The sequence below is a fragment of the Chelonia mydas genome, chromosome 9 (assembly GCF_015237465.2).
Source record: "Chelonia mydas isolate rCheMyd1 chromosome 9, rCheMyd1.pri.v2, whole genome shotgun sequence".
In the NCBI taxonomy this organism is placed as follows: Eukaryota; Metazoa; Chordata; order Testudines; family Cheloniidae; genus Chelonia; species Chelonia mydas.
Genome location: NC_057855.1, coordinates 90,566,085 through 90,587,407, shown reverse-complemented (window position 1 = coordinate 90,587,407; position 21,323 = coordinate 90,566,085). Strand labels below are relative to the sequence as shown.

General features: G+C 42.0%; 1 protein-coding gene across 4 annotated transcripts in view; it reads left to right on the top strand.

Annotated features, from left to right (window-relative positions):
• The window catches only part of MAMLD1 (mastermind like domain containing 1), a 96,388-nt gene that overhangs the window by 36,244 nt on the left and 38,821 nt on the right, over positions 1-21,323 (top strand). For 2 of the 4 annotated variants that reach the window (XM_043521712.1, XM_043521711.1), the window contains exons 2-3: positions 12,431-12,589; positions 19,148-20,830. In XM_043521712.1, coding sequence (XP_043377647.1) covers positions 12,431-12,589; positions 19,148-20,830 — 1,842 coding nt within the window. The remainder of the gene's footprint in view (positions 1-12,430; positions 12,590-19,147; positions 20,831-21,323) is intronic. The other 2 variants (XM_007060095.4, XM_027822555.3) reach the window with 1 other exon arrangement.

Here is a 21,323-nt window from a genome sequence, read left to right as displayed (position 1 = left end):
TGGATGCACCAAGGGCCAGATTCTGATCTCAGTGATACTGATGAGAATCTGGAGTAACTCCATTAAATACTTAATTCTGGGTTACATTGGTGCCCCTGAGAGCAGATCTTGGTCCCAAGTTAGGAACTCAGGAGTCCAGGAGACTTTTTAAATGTTGGAATTTGTGAGGCCCACTAGCCCAGCAGGGAAACTTCATCAGGGACCTAAGCTAAGGAGGTGTAAGTGCCTCACGTTGCAGGTGGGAGGCTAAGTATCTTGTCTGAACTAATAATGAGAGTACCAGGTGAAGTAACCAGCTCAAACATTCAACTGGAAGTGGAATCGCATGCTTTTCAGCTGAGTTGGGGGAGTGCTAAATAGCTGTCATTCCTCTACTGGATTCTGGATTCACTTGGAAACAGAAAAAACAGAATTGGCTTACTATGCCTCGCCTACCTTCTAGATTAAAGCATTTTGAATAAATGTCAGAGAAATTCAAACTTTTGCCTGAAATTTTCTAAGATCTTGTAGCTGAGCAATCAGAATTAAACAATCTCGCTCCGATTTTATAATATTTTTGCCTGTCCACCTAATCATGACCATACAGGGGAAATTTCCCTCATACATGCTTCAGCTCTCTGTTATATGGCATTGCACTTCTTCCATGCCTTCAGGTTCAGTCCTGTCCTCCAACATGTGGCATGCATGGGCTGTGAATCTCTGAAAGTCAGCTACTACACAGACTTGTTTGATTTCCTCCCCCTTTCTCCCTCCTCTTCCACCCCTCCGTAAGATATAGGGCAGTTCCCAACATGTATATCTGGCGGCAGGTTAAGACCCTTATGAAGAAATGACTGCATTTGTGATGAATTGGCAGATCTGTTGACAGCCGAGATAAGTTAATGTAGAAAAAAATGTTTTAGTATCTTACCTTTGTGGCTTTCCACCATCGGGAGCGAAATGTGTTCTTGGACTGGAAAGCTTTTATGGAGAGCGGAACAATTCCAGTGAGTAAACGGAAATATCTTAACTAAGAGACAACAGCAGTTTTGTTTTTGTTTTTTCATCGTAAATGAAGTATGTACAGCTTAAATGTTCTCACCTTTCTGCAATCTATGTACTTAGCTCTCAGCATAATCTCTGTACAGTATTAGGAAAGGGAAGGGTAACTTACTAGGGATACTCAAAAAGAAGTCCACAAGTTTCTGTAGTACCTGTGTCTTTTCAGTGCTTCTAAACAAGGCTTCAATCTTGAGACCCAATGAAGGAGCTCTTGCGTGAAGTGAGGACCACAGCTTTGTCCTGGTATTTCACCGTATTCTATCTTAGGTTTGGAAGAAACCTCTCATTTAATTAAACCTAAGTCTTGTAGAAAGAAGGGCTATGGAAAGCCCAAACCACGTGTCATTTTTCTTTTCCCCCTACCCCAGCCCAGGCAATGCTGTTATGTACTCTGAATACACCAAATTAATAACAGTAAGATCCTTGATAGATCCTGTGCTGTATTTAAAAAGGAAAATAACTCTAGCAGTAAACCAGAAAACCTCAAACACATTGTACACCTAATCCACAGTAGGTGTAACTACTTATGCATCGTACTGACATGCATCTCGATGCAGTTCTGACACCTTCTTTTCTTTTTTTCCAAATTGGTGATCTCACTGTAGAAGCGTTCTCATCTTTCCCCTGTCCCTGTACCCCACCTACAAGTTGCAAATGTTCGGATTTTCCATGTTGTGCGGTGGTCAGATTACATCACTGTGCAGCTGGAAGTTGTCAGGGAAGAGAAACCTGATGAACAGAAGAAGTTCATATATTTGGAAAGACCGTCTCCAAAGCATTAACCTTTCAAAATTTAAACATAGTAATTAATAGTATTTAGTTATTGGAGTGAAGACAAGTGGAATGCTTAACTCAGTTTTTTAACTCCTGTCAATGGGGAGACTAGAATTCCATTTGTAAAATTCACATGGGTTGGGATTTCCTAAGGGGTCTAAGGGCATTAGGTTCCAAACCCCATTGAAATTCAATAGTTGAGCACCTAAGTCCCATAGGCTCTTTTGAAAATCCCCACCAAGAATCTTAATGAATAAAAATGTTTCCTTTCCATAATTCCTTTCCCCCTGACCCATTAACATGATGTGTGGATTCCGGGAGTACTACTTCAGTAAATCAAGGTATCACTATTGTCTCCATATGCAGTCCAGTCCTGAGAGGATTGCATCTTGGTTTTGAAGGTGCAGAGATCAGTTGTCTGATTAACACAGCCACTCACGTGGCTAATTCATTTTCCTTTTGTGGTAAACCTGTAGTTTTCAAACACTTGAGACACCAGATAATGAGATGCTTCTCACACACTGAGACTTGCACTGGCTGCTATTGCTATGGACTGAGGTTAGTAATGCTAGAGTCATTTTCAAAGCCACCCCCATGCGAGGAAGGAATGGAAACTAGTGGGCAGCCACGCACAGTACATTCAGAGCGTTCCCCTGATGCTCCTTGATTTGATTTACGTTGCTGAGCATAAAGTCAGCTTTAAGTTTCAAGCCCTCCTTTCTCCTCTCTGTCCAGCTCCTTTTATGGGGATTTCAGAAGAGGAACTGGACCATCTGGCGTAATCCTGAACAGAGCCACATGCTTTATTCTGGGTATTCTAAACTACTTTTGCTATTATGACTGGTAACTCCAGTCTGGCTGCAAAACCAGTAACTGGATGGCTGTCTCTCCAGCTTGATGCTTGGCACTCAAGAGCTAACACATGTTTTTATTACGTGAGCATAAGAGCAGTTAAATAGCTCGCTGGTTAAGATGTATCTGTGTGAAAACAAGGTGCAGTTGGATTTAAGAATAATAAGTTGACAAGTATAAGTGGGGAAAGGGATAAATTGCCTTTCAAAACTTACCATGAGCCAAGGGTCACATCCTGCTTTGGTCCTATATGAAGAACTCTTCCACTGGAGTCTGTTTTGACTATAATCTGGATGAAATTCTGCTGCTGCCATCTGTAATACAGATATGTGCCCATGGAGCTCCATCTCAATCCTTTGGTAGCCTTCTGCTCTGCTCAAGACGAAGCTGGGATCTGTAATATCCAAAGCACACTGCAGTTACCCCTAAAATGGTCCATTATTTAGTCTGCTTTCCCTTGCCATGTTTGGAGAGGGGAAAAAAACGTGGTGATGAGACTGAGCTACTCTGGCTATGCTGTACTGTGTGGGAGTGTTTTTTAACATGAATATCTAAGGATAAAAGTGCACCACAGTGATGCTAAAAAATTGTCTTAACTATGGAGTTATTTAGCATTTTTAGTGCTATATTTGGTACTATGCAGACAAAGAGACTTGCAATCTGGACATATAAATTAAATTCTGATTCTGCAAACGCTTGAACCCATGCTTAAATCCGAAGAGACCACTCCTGTGCTTAAAATTAAGTGTTTGCAAGATCATGGGCTTAATTGTTCAAACAGGTACCACGGCGACGTGTGATTGAAGGTTGATATTATCTCAGTGGTAGAGAGATTTTGCTTTAAAAGATAAAAATATCACTTTTTGAGTGGATTAAAGTCAGATTTTTTTTAATTCCGCATATTGAAACTTTTACTGCGTTATCTGATAAATCATCTTTTAACACAGTAGGTTGCAAACAGCTTCTTGTATGCACTTATATGTGAGATTTAATAAAGAGTATTTTAATATCAGTGGAAACACATGCTACACTTCACAGCTTTCACTGGGTGGCCTTCTAAATGCAGAACAAAGGCTTTAAAAATGAGGGTTTACATAAAACCTAGAAGTGTAGAAAGGTTGAAAGGATGTTGAATTCATTTCTATAGCTAAAAAACCATTTTCTCTAACGTCATTTCCACAAATCAGCATTTATGTTGTCAATTTACAGTGATGAATGTGTGATTAACACTGAGCCTATAGGACAGAGTGGAATCTATCTGTGAAGAGATTTTAATCACAGCACCTCTCTCCACTGAGTTCCTCTAACATTGTTATGATTTGGTGGGGATAATTCTCCAGGTCCCAAACTTTTTTGTTTTGCTCCATTAGTCCATAGTAATAAAATATAGGATGAAATCCTCTCCCCATTGAAGTCCATGTTAAAAACTCCTATTTATTTAGCTGGGGCCAGGATTTCAATCACAGTGTGGAGTTTTTTGTTTTTTTTTAACGACACTATGTTTTGGGAGCCCTATAATAAATTGTACCTTGAATTTCCTACTAGCCTACACCAGCTGTGAGTAACAACCACTGCTCAAGGAGAGGGGTGTGTGTGTGTGTGTGTGTCTGTGTGTGAGAGAGAGCATGTGCAAGTATCTATTGGTCCAGGGCCAGATGTTAAAGGTGGAAGGTTACAAATAAAGACAATCAACCAATCTCTGTTTCAATTCTAGTTAATACGCTGGGAGACCAGTAGCTCTGCTCTGTGGGGAAGCATGAAACTGGTAGGATGAAAAGAGGTAGTTAGAGTTGAGTGACATGTTCACAACCAGACCCGAAACCACATAAAATATGACTGCTTCCTGTCTTGTTATAAATTCTCCACTCAGCCCGGGTTCAGCAAGGAATCTACTAAGACTCATGAGCCTTTTGCTCTAACCTGGACTGGTTTTATGGTTGTATGTTAAAACTGGACAGAATTCATAGTTTCACTTCAAATTAGGGTGACCAGACAACAAATATGAAAAATCGGGATGGGGTGGGGGGTAATAGGAGCCTATATAAGAAAAAGACCCCAAAATCGGTACTTTCCCTATAAAATCGGGACATCTGGTCACCCTACTTCAAGTTTCTGGGGTTGTTTCTACTTTGAAACTCCCAAGTAACTGTCAGGGCACCAAGCCACAGAATAAATATTAGATGGTGAGGGAGTGTGTGGGAGAGGAGGAAGTTTCACAAATTTCTTAATTCTCCCATTCACCCCATTTTCCTCAGGCTTCTGTACTTCACTTCTGGTCAGGCCAGAAGTAGCAAGACAGACCGCTTAAGAGATTGTATTGTGGGTTTAATTTCTCGAGTGGGGGTCTAGAGAGTTGGGATTCTCTTTAGAAAACCTGCAGTCGAAATGGGGAGAGACCTTCAAATTGCACCTCTGAACCTTTTGCTCCTTGCTAACCCTAGCAAGGCTTTCACATGACATTACTGCGTTAGTTTCTCAATATAGCGAGCAAGTATAAAACCACAGACTGGTTCAGTATTAGGCCATATAACATTAACGTTTAAGAGCAACCAAGTAGGTAAGGTTAGAGCCATTATTCTTTTCTGTAGGGAAGTGTAAATATTTTGGGCATTGAGCCAAAAATGCCTCATTCTCTCTGTTTCCTAGCACTGAAATCTGATGGGTGCTGAGCATTTGGGGAGAGTCAAGTTACCAGTTTGACACAATCAAAGGCTTTGATTCCAGGCTGCTTAATCCCTAACCATATCTCCTTGACAAAATGCAACCCTGATGAAACAACAGGAGTCTGTCTGTCTGTCTGACCATCAGGATTTAAAAGAGAAAAATAACCTGAAGCAGAAACAAGTGCAAAACTATGGAGGGGGTACAGTTGGTCATATGGTGAAGGATCTGCCTAGATCGTGATTCAAGGACTCGTGCATTTCATCACTAGTTCTTGTTAGCTTATGATCCTTGTACCACTGTGCCAGCATTAGAAGCTAGAAGAGAGGAAATAAAGAGTATGTTTAAAATCTCAGTTGGCTTAAATAGCAAATTCATCCCTTTTTGTTCAGTGGAGCGTATCTACACTTCACCATCCTGGCTGTCGCCACAAGAAATTAATGTAGGCTAAGAAATTACTGCAAAAGGCACCATAGGACTTTGACATTAATGGACTATACAAATACATAAAAATGGTACTATAGGTATTAAAAGCGGGGCCCGATGATGTAATAGTGATGGAATAGTATTGATTCTGAGATTGGTTTGATTTACAGGCAGACACTTGTCATTAAATGAAACGTGAAAGTTACAGCTAAACAATATGCACGATGTGATTGCTTAAGTCTTCAGATGACTAATTAAGAGGCATCTGTACAGAAATCTCCTGCTAGCAGAACAGCACAGGAGTAAGCGGCAGTGTCCTGCTCTTCCAGATACATTTGTTAAATACAAATTTTTCCACAGAAAATTCGGTTTAACAACCGATGCAATTAGCACAGAAAGTAGCTGATCTGTTAGAGAAGGATGCACTAGTACGACCTGTGATGGAGCAGAGTTGTTTCACTGTGTGGGAGTGGCAGTGCCCTTTAACATGAGACTGGTAATTCAGACGAAATAATAGCAGAGCCAACATTGGTTAACTCCCTTTTTTCTTTCCTCCAGTGTAACGTCAGGTCACACATGGAAAGAAACATAAGGGTTGTTAGTATCTCAGAGAGTATGATGGAGAAGTAGATATATAGTGGCTGAGATTTCTTCTAACTTGCATTGATTGTACACTGGCATAATTGTACACTGGCATATTACACCGGTGTAAATGAGAAGAGAATCTAGCCATGGACTCTTTTCCAAGTGGCCCATATTAGAACTCTAGAATGAAAACAAGAGTGTAGCATAACTATACATCCATCTTCCTGAGACTTAGCTGCATCCAAATGTCAACATGAAAAAAATCAAGTCACTTCCCCAGGGATCTTAGTATTTTTTCTCTTTAATTTTTGGTAAAGATTTCAAGCTTTATATACAAAAGCTTATTTAGGTAAAATATAAAGCTCATTTTACTAAAGAAGATACTTCTTGGCAATCCATTCTGAGTTTCCGGTTGGGGTAGGTGAGCATGCACTGAGATTATATCTTTGTTTCCAGCAACCAGGATGTGCTGGATTTTTGCATTTACCGGCTGAACCCTGTAGTTCTAAGTAGTTTCAGTAGGGATTACATGTTGTGTTGCAGGGTTACTCAGGGCAGAAGATTAATTAGAGTACAGGAAGTGACAGAAGGAGTGATAATTTAAGAATGCATCTATAATTAACAGGAAAAGAGGCGGTGTGCTCTGAATTGCTACAACTTGAGGTAGGAAGGCAGGCTGCGATCATCCCAGGTGTTTCGTACAGACAGCCCTCCTGTTGTAGGCTTTTACAATGTAACCTTCATCTGTCTGTCACATCAGCCCAGACTGAAGCTATGCAACACAAGCAGATTGTGAGCTGGAAAGGTAACTCTGATTAGGCACTTTTTTTTTTTTTAGTGTGCGTTAATAGACACTGTGTTTTTGTAATACAAACTTAAAACAACAAAAATGACCACACGCTAGTGGCTGATAAAATAGTTTAGAGAGAACAGATTTTTTTAATACAGCTATGGGTCCCTCTGATTTGACACGTGATCAGACAGAGATTGATTTACAGAGTGAGTAATCCGGACATAATGACTGATGCTAAAAGTGGGGAGAGACATGCCCCTGAAGTCAATGGGATCTTTGCCGTTGACTTTAGTGGGTGCAAGGTTGGACTCTGAGAATATAAAAACTGCATTGAGGAATTATTTTGTGTGTCTATAACTTATATATATATATTTGTTTGGAAAATGATAGAGTTCACATTTCCATGGTAAACTAAAAAGTGGGAACACGTTGTGTGTCCAAATAAGCAAAACTCCGTGGAATGTACACTTACTAGTTAATAACTAACATTCTTTCACTTTAAAAATTATAGTTGCATCCTCAGCAACTCTCCCCTCCACATGGGTACTTCCACGTTCATGATGAATCCATGACAGTACAAAACATGAACAGTAAGTTGGTCCACACTGAATTTTCTTGAAGAAGTTCAAGGCTTTCTCTATCCCAAAGTTGTCTCTGTGGCTTGCCTACATTAGGAGAAATGGTGTGTTTTAAACATTTGTTATAATCCTAGTGTAGACAAGGCAAGTTGTAGTTTTTAACACATGCTAGGTGGGCAGGGTAAACCCTGCCCTTAAGTTTACTTGGCCTAGCTAGAACAGGTTAAAACTATGACTAACCGAATTAGGGAAAGCTAGTCCACCCCAGTTGCTAGGCTTATACAAAACTTTAGAACTCACCCCTTCTTTCTATATTTCCATATGAATTTTAATAATTCATCCTGCCATGTTTTTAATGTCATGTCAACAGGGATGTACTGAAACAAAAATACTTGCACCTGTGATTGTAGTGTCCAGGAATGAGATGGTTTGGGGAGGAAATTATTAGAGAGAGTCATCTGATGACAAAATGCCAGCTTCCTAGAGATTCCCTGATCCTGCTTACCTATTGCTTCAGTAAAAGATCACCTTTATAAGCAGAACAAATTAATTTCTTTCTTGTTAGCAGCTGGACTTTGTGTATTGCACGTTATTAGAAACATATGAACCCCTCCTTCTAGGGAATTTTGGTATAGTAAAATATGGACTGTCCTTGTAATTGAAAAGCTTTTACAGCAAGTACATACACAAGAGAAGTGCCAATAAGAAGATAGGTATTTAGAAATTTGGTCACCCTTTCTAGTGCATTCAGAGAAACAGGGTTCCACAGCCAGCAAGCCAGAATCTTTAGCCTGATCCTGAATAAGTAATGTACTGTGTGGTTTTGACTGTCGGCCTGGCATGGACCACACTGAGAATGCCACACTCAGGCAGACTGTAAGAAACAGGGCAGACAATCCCCCAAAACTGGTGGTTTATTCTATACTTAGATTCACCAAACCAATAACAAAGGAGTTTCTGTAGCACCATACTGGTTAACCAGAAGCCAAAGACAGTCTCCTTTAGGCATTCCAGCCCCTTGGCTCTCATCCAGACACACAGGTCTAATATAGTGAGAGGTTACTGAAAACCCTATTCACCAGACTTAAGGTTCTTCCAGTCCCAAAGGATTAGACACTTACCTCCCCCCATCCTGGTCAATATGTATTTCAGATCTTACTGAAATATCACGCTGTCAGCCAATTTAGTAAGCTAACTAAAGATTTTATTAATAAAAGAAAAGAAGAGGTGTATTGAATGGTTAAAGAATCCTATACATACAAATGATTTTCAATGTTCATAAATCAGGATCATAGCAGTAATCATTCTGGCTTGCAAAAGTCTCTCTGATAACTTCCAGAAGATTGGCCAGTCCTCAGTCCATTGTTCAAAATACTCCGTTTAGTTGTAAATCCACAGTCCAGAGAAATGGAGCAGAAATGAGGAAAATAGAGATATCTTGAGTGTCTTTTATATCTTCTGCCATGTGCATTGAAATTTACTGTCCCAAACAAGGCCACCGTGTATGGAAAGTTACTAAAAAAGGTGTAGTCCAAGGTCACATGTCCACATCACGTGCCCTTATAGGCCTTGTTGAATCACAAGGGTGTCCTCAAGAAGAGCTATCTAGAGAGTTAATTTTTCTGAATGACCCGTCAAGCTTTGACTAGTCCATTCACAATGGGCTGTTGAGACTGGATGTAAACTACCTTGTGGATGTTACCCCAAGAACAAACACATTTGAGATACAAATACATAGCTTTGTATCTAAAGTTACAAATATTGGCTGATACGTGGATTTAACCTGAATAATCATACTTGACAGACTGTAACTTTTCCCTTGGTACCTTACATGACTTCTACTTTGTACAAGTTTTGTAGTAATTATATAATAATGGTATCAATAATAAATTGTCACCCATCTTTTATACAGCGTCACAATAATATGTTAATGTTTTATTGTAACTCTGCCTTAATAAAAACAAAACAGAAAACCTACAACTACCGTTGTCTATAGTAGGATTCTAGCACACAGTAAAAACAGACCTTTTTTCCTAGTGTAGATATGGCCCCTGTGGCTTCTCATATTACTCTCTATTCAGAAGTTGGTATTTCTTCTTGGATGAACCCCTGTAATGTCAACTTTGGCCACCAGAATGCAATTGGGCCCACCGGAATGATATTCGGGGATATGCTAAGCCGGCATACCTCTTAACATGGTGACAGGTTCTTACCTAGCTGACTGTCATGGGCCCCTACTCCTTGAACATATCTGCAACTGAGCATCTTGTCTGGTTTTTTCATTGTCCATGTGCCCTAAGGCAGCCAACCTTTCACCTGCAGACTGTGCATCTTTTCGTTTGGGCAGAGTACTAAGTAACCACTGCCATTTTAAAAAATGTGAATGTATATCCTAACCACTTCATGGTAACTGTTCTGTGTCATAAAATGCCCAGTGGAATTCTTATCTTTATTTTTAATTGAGAGTTTTCATGGATTAGTAGATCATAAATCTACATCTGGATTGTGGAATTGTGAGTCATTGCAGAGGTGAAAATCCTTCCAATCTGTACGTTTACAACCCGGTAAAGAATTCAGTGAAGTTTATCTGTGTAAATGGAAAATTGGCAGTCTCGTTTTCACATTACACTGCTGCTTTTGTCTAAACAGATAGAAACATTTTGGGCTGATGTGCAGATAGCTCTCGTCAAAGTTTGTTGAAGCCACAGAGACTGAAGTTTTGATGGCTGAGTGCTGCAAACAGTTTGCCACTGGCAAATGCATACCATGTCTAGTTTTGACAGTGTCTAGCATTTAAAAAAAAAAGAGAGAGAGATGCACTCCAGTCAGTTCAGTTAAGCAAATCATAGATTCTGATTTTACATTCAAAACCAAACCAACCAATCCCACAATCATGGTTTGCAGTGGTTCTTCAAAGAAAACCTGTGCTTTTAGCTTAAAATTCGCAATTCAGTGTATCAAAGTGTAGCTCTTCCATTCTGCTTAGCCTGAGTGGGGGTTACATGGCCTGTCCCTTCTTCTCAAAAGTTAAGCACGCTCCCTCTCACCATTATTCAGACACGTTATGTCTTCGGCAGCTAGTTGGTGACCTGAATTCCCTAGTTTTCTGAAGCACCCTTGTGCTGCCTAGAGAGCTTTTTGTGTAAAGCTCTCAGAATGCTGGAGAATGCTGATGGCTACTTAGAGAGTCTAACTTCCTTCCTGATGGTCGGCTGTATTTTAACAGCCGGGCTGTCTCCTGACTTTAACCAAAGGAACATAGAGGGACCCAACTCTCATTGAGTTTCAGTGAGAGCTGGGTGACTGACTCTCTTCAGCGCCTTTGAAAGACCCAACGGGTGTGTTCAATTGGTATTATCAAACCGAGAGAGGAAGGAATCTCCCTGTACTACTGTTCAGGGTGAGAGCAGAGGGAGTGAAGGCAAAAGAAAGTGAAATGGTTGCAAAAGAGGAGTCCAGTGTGGGCTGTGTCGAGGCTACAGTTCAAAATGGTGGCCTCCTCTCAAACTGCTCTTCCCCTCAAAGCAGGCTGTGTGGATGTTGAACTGCTAGCGTAGGTTGAATCGCACCCAGTGGTAATCGGTGGAAGCTTTTGTTTCTACTGAGTTGTGTTTATTTGCAAAAAGTATCAAATCTGTGGCCGGCTAGGAGACCACATTTGTCATTGTGATGCAGGCCATGACTGCCCAGCTTCCTCGTAGAAGCAGGGATAGAACCCAGATTTTCCTTCCAAAGCACAAGTCTCTTACAGTTTTCGGCGAAAGGAAAATTACCTGTAGTTGTTAGCAGTGTAAGGACCATACACACGAGCAGTTCTGAGTCCACCCAGTAGGGGTAATGGTATACATGCACAGTCTGTGGCATAATTAAATTCCTTGCCATGGTCAGGTGCCCGAGAGGAAGAAAATATGTTTGTAAAAAATTTGGAGAGCGAATGTCCTTGATATTTTGGAGAGCCTCTAACACGGCTTTAAGTGCCCAGCTGGGGGATCCCCAGCATTCGAAGGTGAGGGCTGCACTAGCTGGGCTAAAGAAGCAGCTCTTCTGGCTATCCCAGCGGAGACTTTTGTAAGGATTGAGGCCAGGCCTACTCTACAAAATTATACTGGTGTAACTACATCGTTCAGGGGTGTGAAAAATCCACCCCCCTGAGCGACGCAGTTATACCGACCTAACCGCTGGTGTAGATAGCGTTATGTCAATGGGAGAGTTTCTCCCTTCGGCAGGGCTACCTCCTCCTGGGGAGGTGGGTTAACGACGCTGATGGGAGGAGCTCTCCCGTCGGCAAAATAGCGTCTTCGCTAAAGCACTACAGCAGAGCAGCTCCACAAGTACTCCTTTTCTTTTTGCGAATACAGACTAACACGGCTGTTACTCTGAAACCTGTGCTGCTGTAGCTTTTTAAGCATAGACCTGCCCGGAGTCAAATACGAATGTGACCACATGTTAATCATTCACTAGCAAAAGGTAAGAAATGGCAGTGCATTTGATAGGACATTTCTAATGTATCCCAAGTGATCTCAGTAGAAGTGTGTTTACTATTTCCTTACATACACAGGGCCACTTCCTTACGCTCCATGCATCTGCTCTTCCCATAGTCCCTCCAGTAAAAATGCAACAGTATTGACATTTCACGTCTTTCCTTTGTGTTTTTATGCCTGTCTGTTTGGGGGAAGGGGGCGGGGGTGGTTTTTATATAGTAACCAAAATTTTTTGGCAGGGGCATCAGGGGAAGAGGCGAATACCAGTGTGGAAGTTGGATAAGGCCCCACTGGAGCCAAGGATCAGGGATCCGCAATCCGTGTCTTGTGGTTGCCATAAATCAGGGCCTGAATCTGCAACGTGCTGTAAAAGCCAGTCAGAACTCTCTTACTCAACAGTAGGTTTAGTAGTTACATTTTTTCCTCCCTAATGATTATCTCTGCATAGTGTTGACCTAAATTAAGAATGTCTCTGTCGTTGCTATAGCTTCAGTGTGTTTCTAATGGAAGGAGGGGTCTGATGGCAGCCAGGTTGGAAGAAATGAAGCCCCACTGAGTCCTGCATTTCCACCCAGTTAGCGCTTTTCTTTCAGGGTCTGGGGGGGCAGAGGAACAAGCGGTAGGGAATTCATGTAGGCTGCAGTAGGGGCGGGGAAGGTTGGCTTACATGGATAGCTCCTATTTTTAAAGAAAGAAATGAAGCTGAATGACTAGGCAGACAGGCAGGGAGGCTTATTCAATTAGACATTTTAACAAATGGAATCATGCTACCTGTCTCTCTTCTCAATCTGATTTCTCTGCTTCAGTGCTTACCGCTTGCACCTTTCAGCTCTCTCTGCTTTAGACAAAGCTCTTCAGGGCCTTCCTCTCTGTGTTTTGGAAAGTGCCTGGCACAGGGTGGGAATTACCATAATCAAAATACTAATGAACTATGTACGGTTGCCAATTCTGGTCGGACATATTCGTGGAGGTTTCATCACGTGACATAATATTTAATTAAAGATTAATCTTTAATTCCTGGAAACTCCAGGACAAACCTGGAGGGTTGGCATCCCTAAATATATGAAAGTGCCGTGCAAAGAGACTGCAGATCCCACTATGGTGACACTCCACCTTGGTGTGAGCAGCCTCCATTATCCATCGCTTCGATCTGCCCCACATCCATTTACACTAGGTGTAGCCCACTGGGCTCCCGATAAAAGGCCAGTGCAGCCCTCAGTTGGTTTAAGATGGGTGCCCTGATCTTGGGCTGGTGCAGGGAAAGTCTGGCTGTGTCTCACTGAATCTGCCTTTCATTCCTCGCGCCACTGAGACTGAAGCGTGTGCGTGCACCCGGACACACAGACAGAGAATTGTTTCTCTACTCACAGGTTGTATGTGGCAGATTAGATACTTATAACCATCGCTGTAAAGCTTACTTGGAAGGAGTAGTGTAAACAGTTATTTATTCTCGTTATACTACCATTATGAGCTAGCAGGGCTACTTGTTTGTAACTTTCAGCCTTTCCCAGAAATGCAGCCTTCTCATTCTGAGATAAAAGTAAAACTGGGACAGTGTCATAGTCTCGTTTTTAAAAGCAGACCAGAGATAATGGAGACTTCATAGTTTAATTTGGCAAAAATCAGAAGGGCTGCCTTTGCTTCCCAAATGTTTCTTAAGAGGCTATCATGTGCACTCTAATGCATTTTAATGAATTTTCACAAGGTCACATGAGAGCACATTGGTCGCTTGTCTGTTTAGTCCTTGTTTGTGTGTATGAATGAAGCTTTTACAGAATTAGCCGTGTACAGTAGTCAATCAGCGCAATTATGTATATACATGCATTCATTGCCAAATAGAGCTTGCCTGCATAATAGCCAGCACAGAATGGGGCAGAACACGTTTTGATTGCTATTCTGATTTATTTGTTGCCAGATAATGAAAAGCAATCTCAAAATGATCTCAAAGGAAACGGGGAGCGAGTTGTAGTAAAACAACCCTTTCCCCTAGGAGGAGCCAGTACCAGGCAAGGGAAGCTGGCAGTCAGGCTAGTGAAGAAGGAGCATGAGAAGGACATGTATGCACCCCCAAGAAGTCTTGGTCTGGAGATGCCCCATAATAACTTGATTGATAAGGGCCTGCAGTGAGCAGCTGATTGAATTGGTTCGCCCAGGGGCTCCTGGACACGGACGTCCTAGCACAGCCATGATGATCTGCTGTCACTGCAATCAGATTAGCTAAACTAGCAAGTGTCTCTGTAACGTGAAACTGAATTTCTCTCCCCTGTACTTGTCAGAACTGCCACAGCAGCATGTTAATGTACTGTATTTTCCAGTGAAAGCATTCAAATGGGATTTAGGGAGTTGGGGAGAAAAATCTAGCAGGCTCATAGCAGAGATACCAAGGCGGCATAGTGTGTACTGTAAATGAGTAATGAATCATGTGTGCTTGAGCATGGAATACTTAAGCATACCTTTATATAATATAATATCAAATCCAATGAGCGATTTCCACACCTAGCTGATAACGAATTAGGAAGTGCCCAGTATAATATTGCCATCTTTTATTTGCTTGGGATGCTTCACAGGTGGTATTTTAACCTTGCAGATATGGGGCAGTATTCAGACCTGTCATAAGCGAATACAACCCTGCTGAATTCAATGGAATTACACCCACTTACACCAGTGGCGAATTTGGCCCTGTGCGTTTTATAGGCACTATCTGCAAATACTCACCATGAAAGTGAAATGCCAAGATCTTTTGCATATTAAAAAAAAATCCTGTAGACATTTTATTATACTAAAAAGCAGTTTTTAAAAGCTCAAGTACTACTGGGTACCTTGAGACTTAGAGGCAGATTTGCAAGGGGTCAGAACTCAGTTGGGAGTGGATTTTCAAATGATCTTAGTTCTGATTTAGGAATCTATATAAGGTCTTGCTTATCAACAGAACTCTGCACCCAGCAAATTCCGTCGGGACACTTATGGCTGGATTTGCCACAAGAGTTCAGCACCCAGCATGCTGAAAAGGTGTTAAAAATTCCCTGTGGATGCTGAGCCCTTCTGAAAATTCTGGCCTTAGTCTATGGAGTCCTGTTTCTAGTAATTCAAGGGGGGTAATGGGGTTTTCCTATTCCCTTCACACTTGCTCCCCAGGGCAACAATTAAGTGGCTTTTCTAAGTGTTCTGAAAGCCGAAATTCTGCACAGTAAACTCAAGAGCCAGGACAGACATGCCAGCAATTCAGTTGGCCATGTATGGGAGACACCCCTCAGTTTTCCTGCCCAAGGTTTCCTGGGGTGCTGCTTGGGATCACAATGTGTTTATTTTGGAGGTTGGGAAGGAAGTAATGGAAAGTTCTCTAAATGTGTGTCTTTAGATTTACACAGCTGTGCCTTACTGACATGTCTCGGAGAGCGTGGGCAAAGTCTATTCAAACATACCACTTCGGCCCATTTTTATCAGAGCAAGAAAGGGGGCACTTCAGATAAACAAAAAACAAACACCTGATCTCCCACCCAGCAGCCCATCCATCATCAGACCTAGGGCTTGTGCCATTTTCTAATGATCACCAGACTTAGGCTGTGTCAGGTCAGTGGAATAAGCAAATGACAATCTATAATCCTTCGTTGAGCATGCTCTGCCAGAAACCCCCAGATGCTTGCATCTACACACTTTAAAGTGCTATAGCTGTCACTGGGTGTGGCAAGGAGAGAAGTTGTCTTTCTCACAGTCAGGAATCAGACTTCATAGGTTTCTATAGACCAAAGTCAGAAGACAACAGGAATCCAGTACAGTTGTCAAATAACTGGTGTGTGTTCCTTTTAATTAACACGTTTAACAAGCAGGTGCTCATATTCTGCACCAACTCTAACTTCCAAGTGGTTTTCAGGTGCAGCCCATGTAGAGCCCATTGAAGTAATGCAGTTGGGAGGTCACAAAGTCATGGATCACTGTAATAAGGCCCATATCTGAGAGAATGAAAAAGGCTTTCTTGGCCCTAGGCCCCAAATGTTGCTTTTATAGGCAAAGGGTAGACCAACTCCATCCAAAACATGGGCAGGAACTACCCCTACCATACTCCCTGATATTCCCCTTTACCCCCAAACCCTGGAGCATCACCACCTGATTGATCCTCTGCCATCTCACTTTCCTCCAAATCTCTCTGAGCTGCACACCGAGAAAGTGGAGGTATCGCACCATCTAGATTTGATGATAATCATAAGCGTTGTTCACAAATGGACGATACTACAGGCCCCATTAACAAGCACCTTCCTCCCCAGCCATTGAAATGGAGAGATGACAAAATAAAGTCTCTGGAACCCAGCATGAGCAGTCCCTTGGGAGCAGATGTGGAGTTGCACAAAACCTACCCTCTAGCTCCTCCCTGAGAGAAAAAAGCAGCCAATGCAAAGCTATTCACTTAACCTGGGACCCAATGCATGTTAACATGCATTATGGTCAGAGTGAGCAAAAGGTGCTGAAGGATCTAAGAGATTCTTCAGGGACACCTGAACTTTGTCTGTTGCTTCTCTATGTTAGGACTCAGTGCTGAGGTTAAAATTGGGGATACGCTTACAAGGGTCATTTCAAAGTTGGCAGTCTCCTTGACATGGCTTCTAAGGACAGAAAATATAATTCTCAGGAAGCAGGACCAACTGTTTAATTGGGGCCATGCTTCTGAAAGGGGCCATGGCATGCTGCAGCGGATGACCATCTACATTTGTAGAGCACTGATGTGTGTGCTTAATATTGCATAATGGGGAATATTCGTCTACTGCTGACATGCAGGGATCTGCACCAGTGGGGAAGAGAAGACTCACTTTTGTTTGTCCTTTTGGATTTTAAGCTCTTTGGGGAGTGATTGTCTTTTACTAGATGGAGGTACATTGCCCACCATAGTGGGGTTGGCTGGGGCCTTTAGGTGCCACTGTAATATAAATAAGACATAACAATAAAGTAAACTAGAGTGGGAGTTTTTGTTGATAAACCTGGGTGCAGTTTGGTCATGACATTGGGGTTAATGCTTATATTCTTGCAAAAGTGCTGTGAGATTGCTTTAATAACCATGAATGATTGAGAGGACCTGATTGTTTTAGAGCTCCCTCAGAAGAAGAGATGCCTGTTTGAAAGATTTGTTTTATTTCTGTCTGAGTGCCCTGCACACATGTTACCAACTGAATAATAGAGCTGTAGAAACTGTACAGTTACATTTGCTTCTCACACTACATCACTGCATGCTTCTACGGCCTTGTCTGCACTAGAAAAGTCGGCAAATCGCTCTATTAGCAAACCCTCCAAGTGGAGACATGGCTGATACGTGGAAGTTCTTGCCAGCGTAGCTTATATCAGTTCCCCAAACAAACAAACTAACCAGGCAAGAGGACTCTTTGCCTCGTATAACTGTGTCTACAGTAGGGCTTTTGCTGGCATAGCTACATTGGTTAGTGGTTTGATTTTTATTTTATTTATGTATCTATTTATTTCCCCCCTACGCTCCTAACCAGCGTAGCTAGGCCGGCAAAGTGTGCTGCATTGTGGAATATGTGGGTGGGAACTGCAGAGCGCATCAGAGTGTTGCGATCTCACTGCCCTGTGTGGTCAACGATGGCGCCAGCTAGCTACCTTTTAGTTTGCGCAAGCAGCAGCCATTGCAACACTTCGGTGCGCTCTGCAATGCCCAACCCTGTAGTCCACACTGCAGCACAGTGTTGACATACATTAACGTGTAGACCAGGCCTGGAAGAGGCTTGCAATTTTTGTATTATCTTTATTAATACAATTATTTTGTATTATCTTTAAAAAATTTAAGAGGAAACTATGGCTTTTTTATTATTTGCCTGTTAGTATTTAGGTAACTTCCAAATGCAATATCTCTCTCTTGATAAATAACGTACTTGTAATGCCTTTAAATTGAAGCAGTAGTGTTAATGACTGATTAATCCTGTGACCCACAGGCCCTGGATATTAAAGTGAGGACCACAGATAATTACATTTAGAAAAGACTGGCATGTCATGTCAATGGAGCATTAAAGAGCCATTGTTTTCAGCTTCACTTTCTTTACATAAAGTATGAAGTGTGATCATATTTGTCAAGGTTACTGGATTTTTAATTCAACATTTAGTGAGCATCGAGTTTTTCATGTGCCTTTTTGTATTTTGCAAACCCTGTAGGTTTTGTGAAGGAGCGGCAGTCCTTCATATCATAGAATCATTGAATATCAGGGTTGGAAGAGACCTCAGGAGGTCATCTAGTCCAACCCCCTGCTCAAAGCAGGACCAATCCCCAACTAAATCATCCCAGCCACGGCTTTGTCAAGCCTGACCTTAAGCAAAGTTGGGGCTAGAGTGGATTTATAAGAAACCGAAATTAAGATTTTAGCTGCTGTTTGGTGTTTGAAGTCTGAAACATCTGTGGCTGGGGAGCTTGAAAGATCAAAATTTGTTTAGATATTTAAGGGTTGTTTTGCTTTGTTTAGAAAGTATGCTGATTATGTCACATGCCATGTGTTTAAAGAATGTAAAATAGTTTAGCTGTCTCAGGTCTGAACTTAATACCCATTGTTGGCAGTGGGTCACCAACTTTAATCCATGATTCTATTCAACTCTACCATTGTTTAGACAAAAAAATAGTTTCCATAAAAATGTTGGCATGTGTGTTATGCAGGGAGCATAATGTCTTCGTTGAAATGGTACCAGAAAGTATTTTTTAAAATTCTATTATTCACAAGACAGACAATATTTTACAGTTTTAACATCCAGTTTAAGACTAACATGTCAAATTTAGCACTTGTCTGATTGGATGCAACTCTGTTGACTTCAGTACAGTTGCGTCCACTTAAATCCTGGCTGACTTTGTCCCAATCGGTCTGTTTTTTCATTGTAAGTTTTTAATTTTCAATATTGCTCTGTCTCAGTATTTCACCTTGCAACTTTCGAATGTGGTATAAGGCCAATAACATGTCCTTTTCTTGCAGTTACAGGGATCCATTAAGAGAAAACTGGAAGATGACAGCTCCCCTGCTTCCAGTGGCATGCCCGATGTCATTTTCCCAAGCGACAATAAGAGACTCTGTCTTGATGATGTAACTCTATCTATGGGCCAAGAGACCAATCCCAGTGTGTCATGTCCAGATATGCAGAACTCTCCATTCTCTACCAATCACAGCACTTCTTCCATGGGAGTAGCTGGTCATTCAGTGCTACTTGAAAACAATCACATGAATGGCAGTGGCATTGGTTCTCCATTTTCGGTACCACCCAACACAGAAATAGGACAGAAAGGGACAATAGGTGGACAGAATAATGTTGCTCACTATGATGAGAAAGGAAACAATATGCAGTCTGTGGACCAGGAACTGCAAGATCTGTTAGAAGAGCTGACAAAAATGCCTGATCCTTCTCCTAATGAGCTGGATCTTGAGAAGATCTTGGGAAGCAAGACCGAAGAGCCGCTTGGTCTGAGCCACCCACAGTCGAGCATAAGCACCACACCAAAGTCCTCTCCGCAGACATCTCACTTGGAGAACCACATTGCGAACAAAGATTTTTCTCCAGGTTGCAATCCAACAAGTGGAGGATCACCCCAAATGAGGCCTTCATCTGCTGGGGCTAATTATCCGGTTCCTCCCCCAAACAAAGCTGTTGCATCACCCATCTCTTCAGCAGCACAGAATAAGAACCAGGCACAGTCTATTCTGCCAGTACCCTTGCCCAACATGCCTACATCTAACTGGCATGCACAGCAACTAAAGCAGCTGGCAGCAAGCAAACAAGTGTCTACTACTAAACAGCAAGTACAGGCTCCCAACTGGCCAACCATGTCCACTCCAGGTCTTTCTCCACCTTACAGGCCGGGATCATCCCCCCTCCATCAACCTTTCAGCCCGCAAAATGTCATGGTGTCTGGCATGGCTTCTAATAGTTTACCAGGAAACAATATTCAAAGTCCTCAAAACACTCTGCTTTCAAGCATGGCTTCCAGTAACAACCCGTCCAGCGGGCCCTCCCCACCATATGGGTCAGAGAAGCTTTCCAGTCCAGCGCTTAACCAGCAGCCTTTCAGCCCCCAGAATTCCATACTATCCAATATGACTTCAACCAGCCTCCCAACCAACAATATTAAAAGTCCACAGAACAATTTGGTTTCCAGCATGGCCTCCACGAATACTGGACCCTCCCCACCTTATAGGCCAGAAAAACTGTCAAGCCCAGCTCTGCACCAGCAGCCATTTAGTCCTCAAAATACATTAATTCCTAACATCACTCCCACCAGCAATCCCACCAGTATGCAAAGCTCTCTTTTTAAATTGATGACTACAAACCAGTCCAAAAACATGAACATAATTATGCAGCAGCCATCTAATGGCTTGCAGAATGAGAGTCCTGTTCCCCAAGACCAGTTTTCTTTCAATAACACCAAACCACTGTCTCATTTTGCATCGGAGTCAACTACTCCAAAGATGTCACCCATGACTGCCAATCCCGGGCAGCAATCCCTTATTCACTATCTCCAGCAACAGCAGCAAGCTCCAGCCACACAACAGTCTCAACAGACTAATAATACCCCATTTATCGAGCAACATCTTCGACAACTGATGCAGCCACCTCGGATGCAGAGACATATGCAGCCTGCTGCTTTGCCATCTCAACCCAGACAGGTTAGAACATTTTCTTCTATATTAAACAGGTTACATTAAAACACTGATGTTTTTGTTGGGGGGTTTTTCCCCCTACCACTCTGCTTCAAATATAGCATCACTAAGCCCTTTGGCTATGTGCATAGGCATAATGGTAACAACATTCTCGGGTTTTTGGGCGTAATTGTATTTATTTCTTCACTCTGTAGTTCCATCACACACATCCTAGCTGTTTCCCCTAGCTGAGTGGATAGTTTCACACTATTGTACAATGAATGTCTCAGACCATTTACATCACTTTTTAAGAGAATAGTTTTGCTCTTCTAGTTAGCTTATTTTGGTAGCTGTGAAGATATTCACATGATGGATTTGCCATCATCTTTCACTCTTCGTTAAAAGAATTTTTAATACTCTGAACCAGATTCCACCCCAAGTTACACCTCTGAAGCCAGGTAGGCTCAGGTGGCATGGAAAGTGGTGCCAGAATATGGCCCCTGTATGTTTAACAATGCAG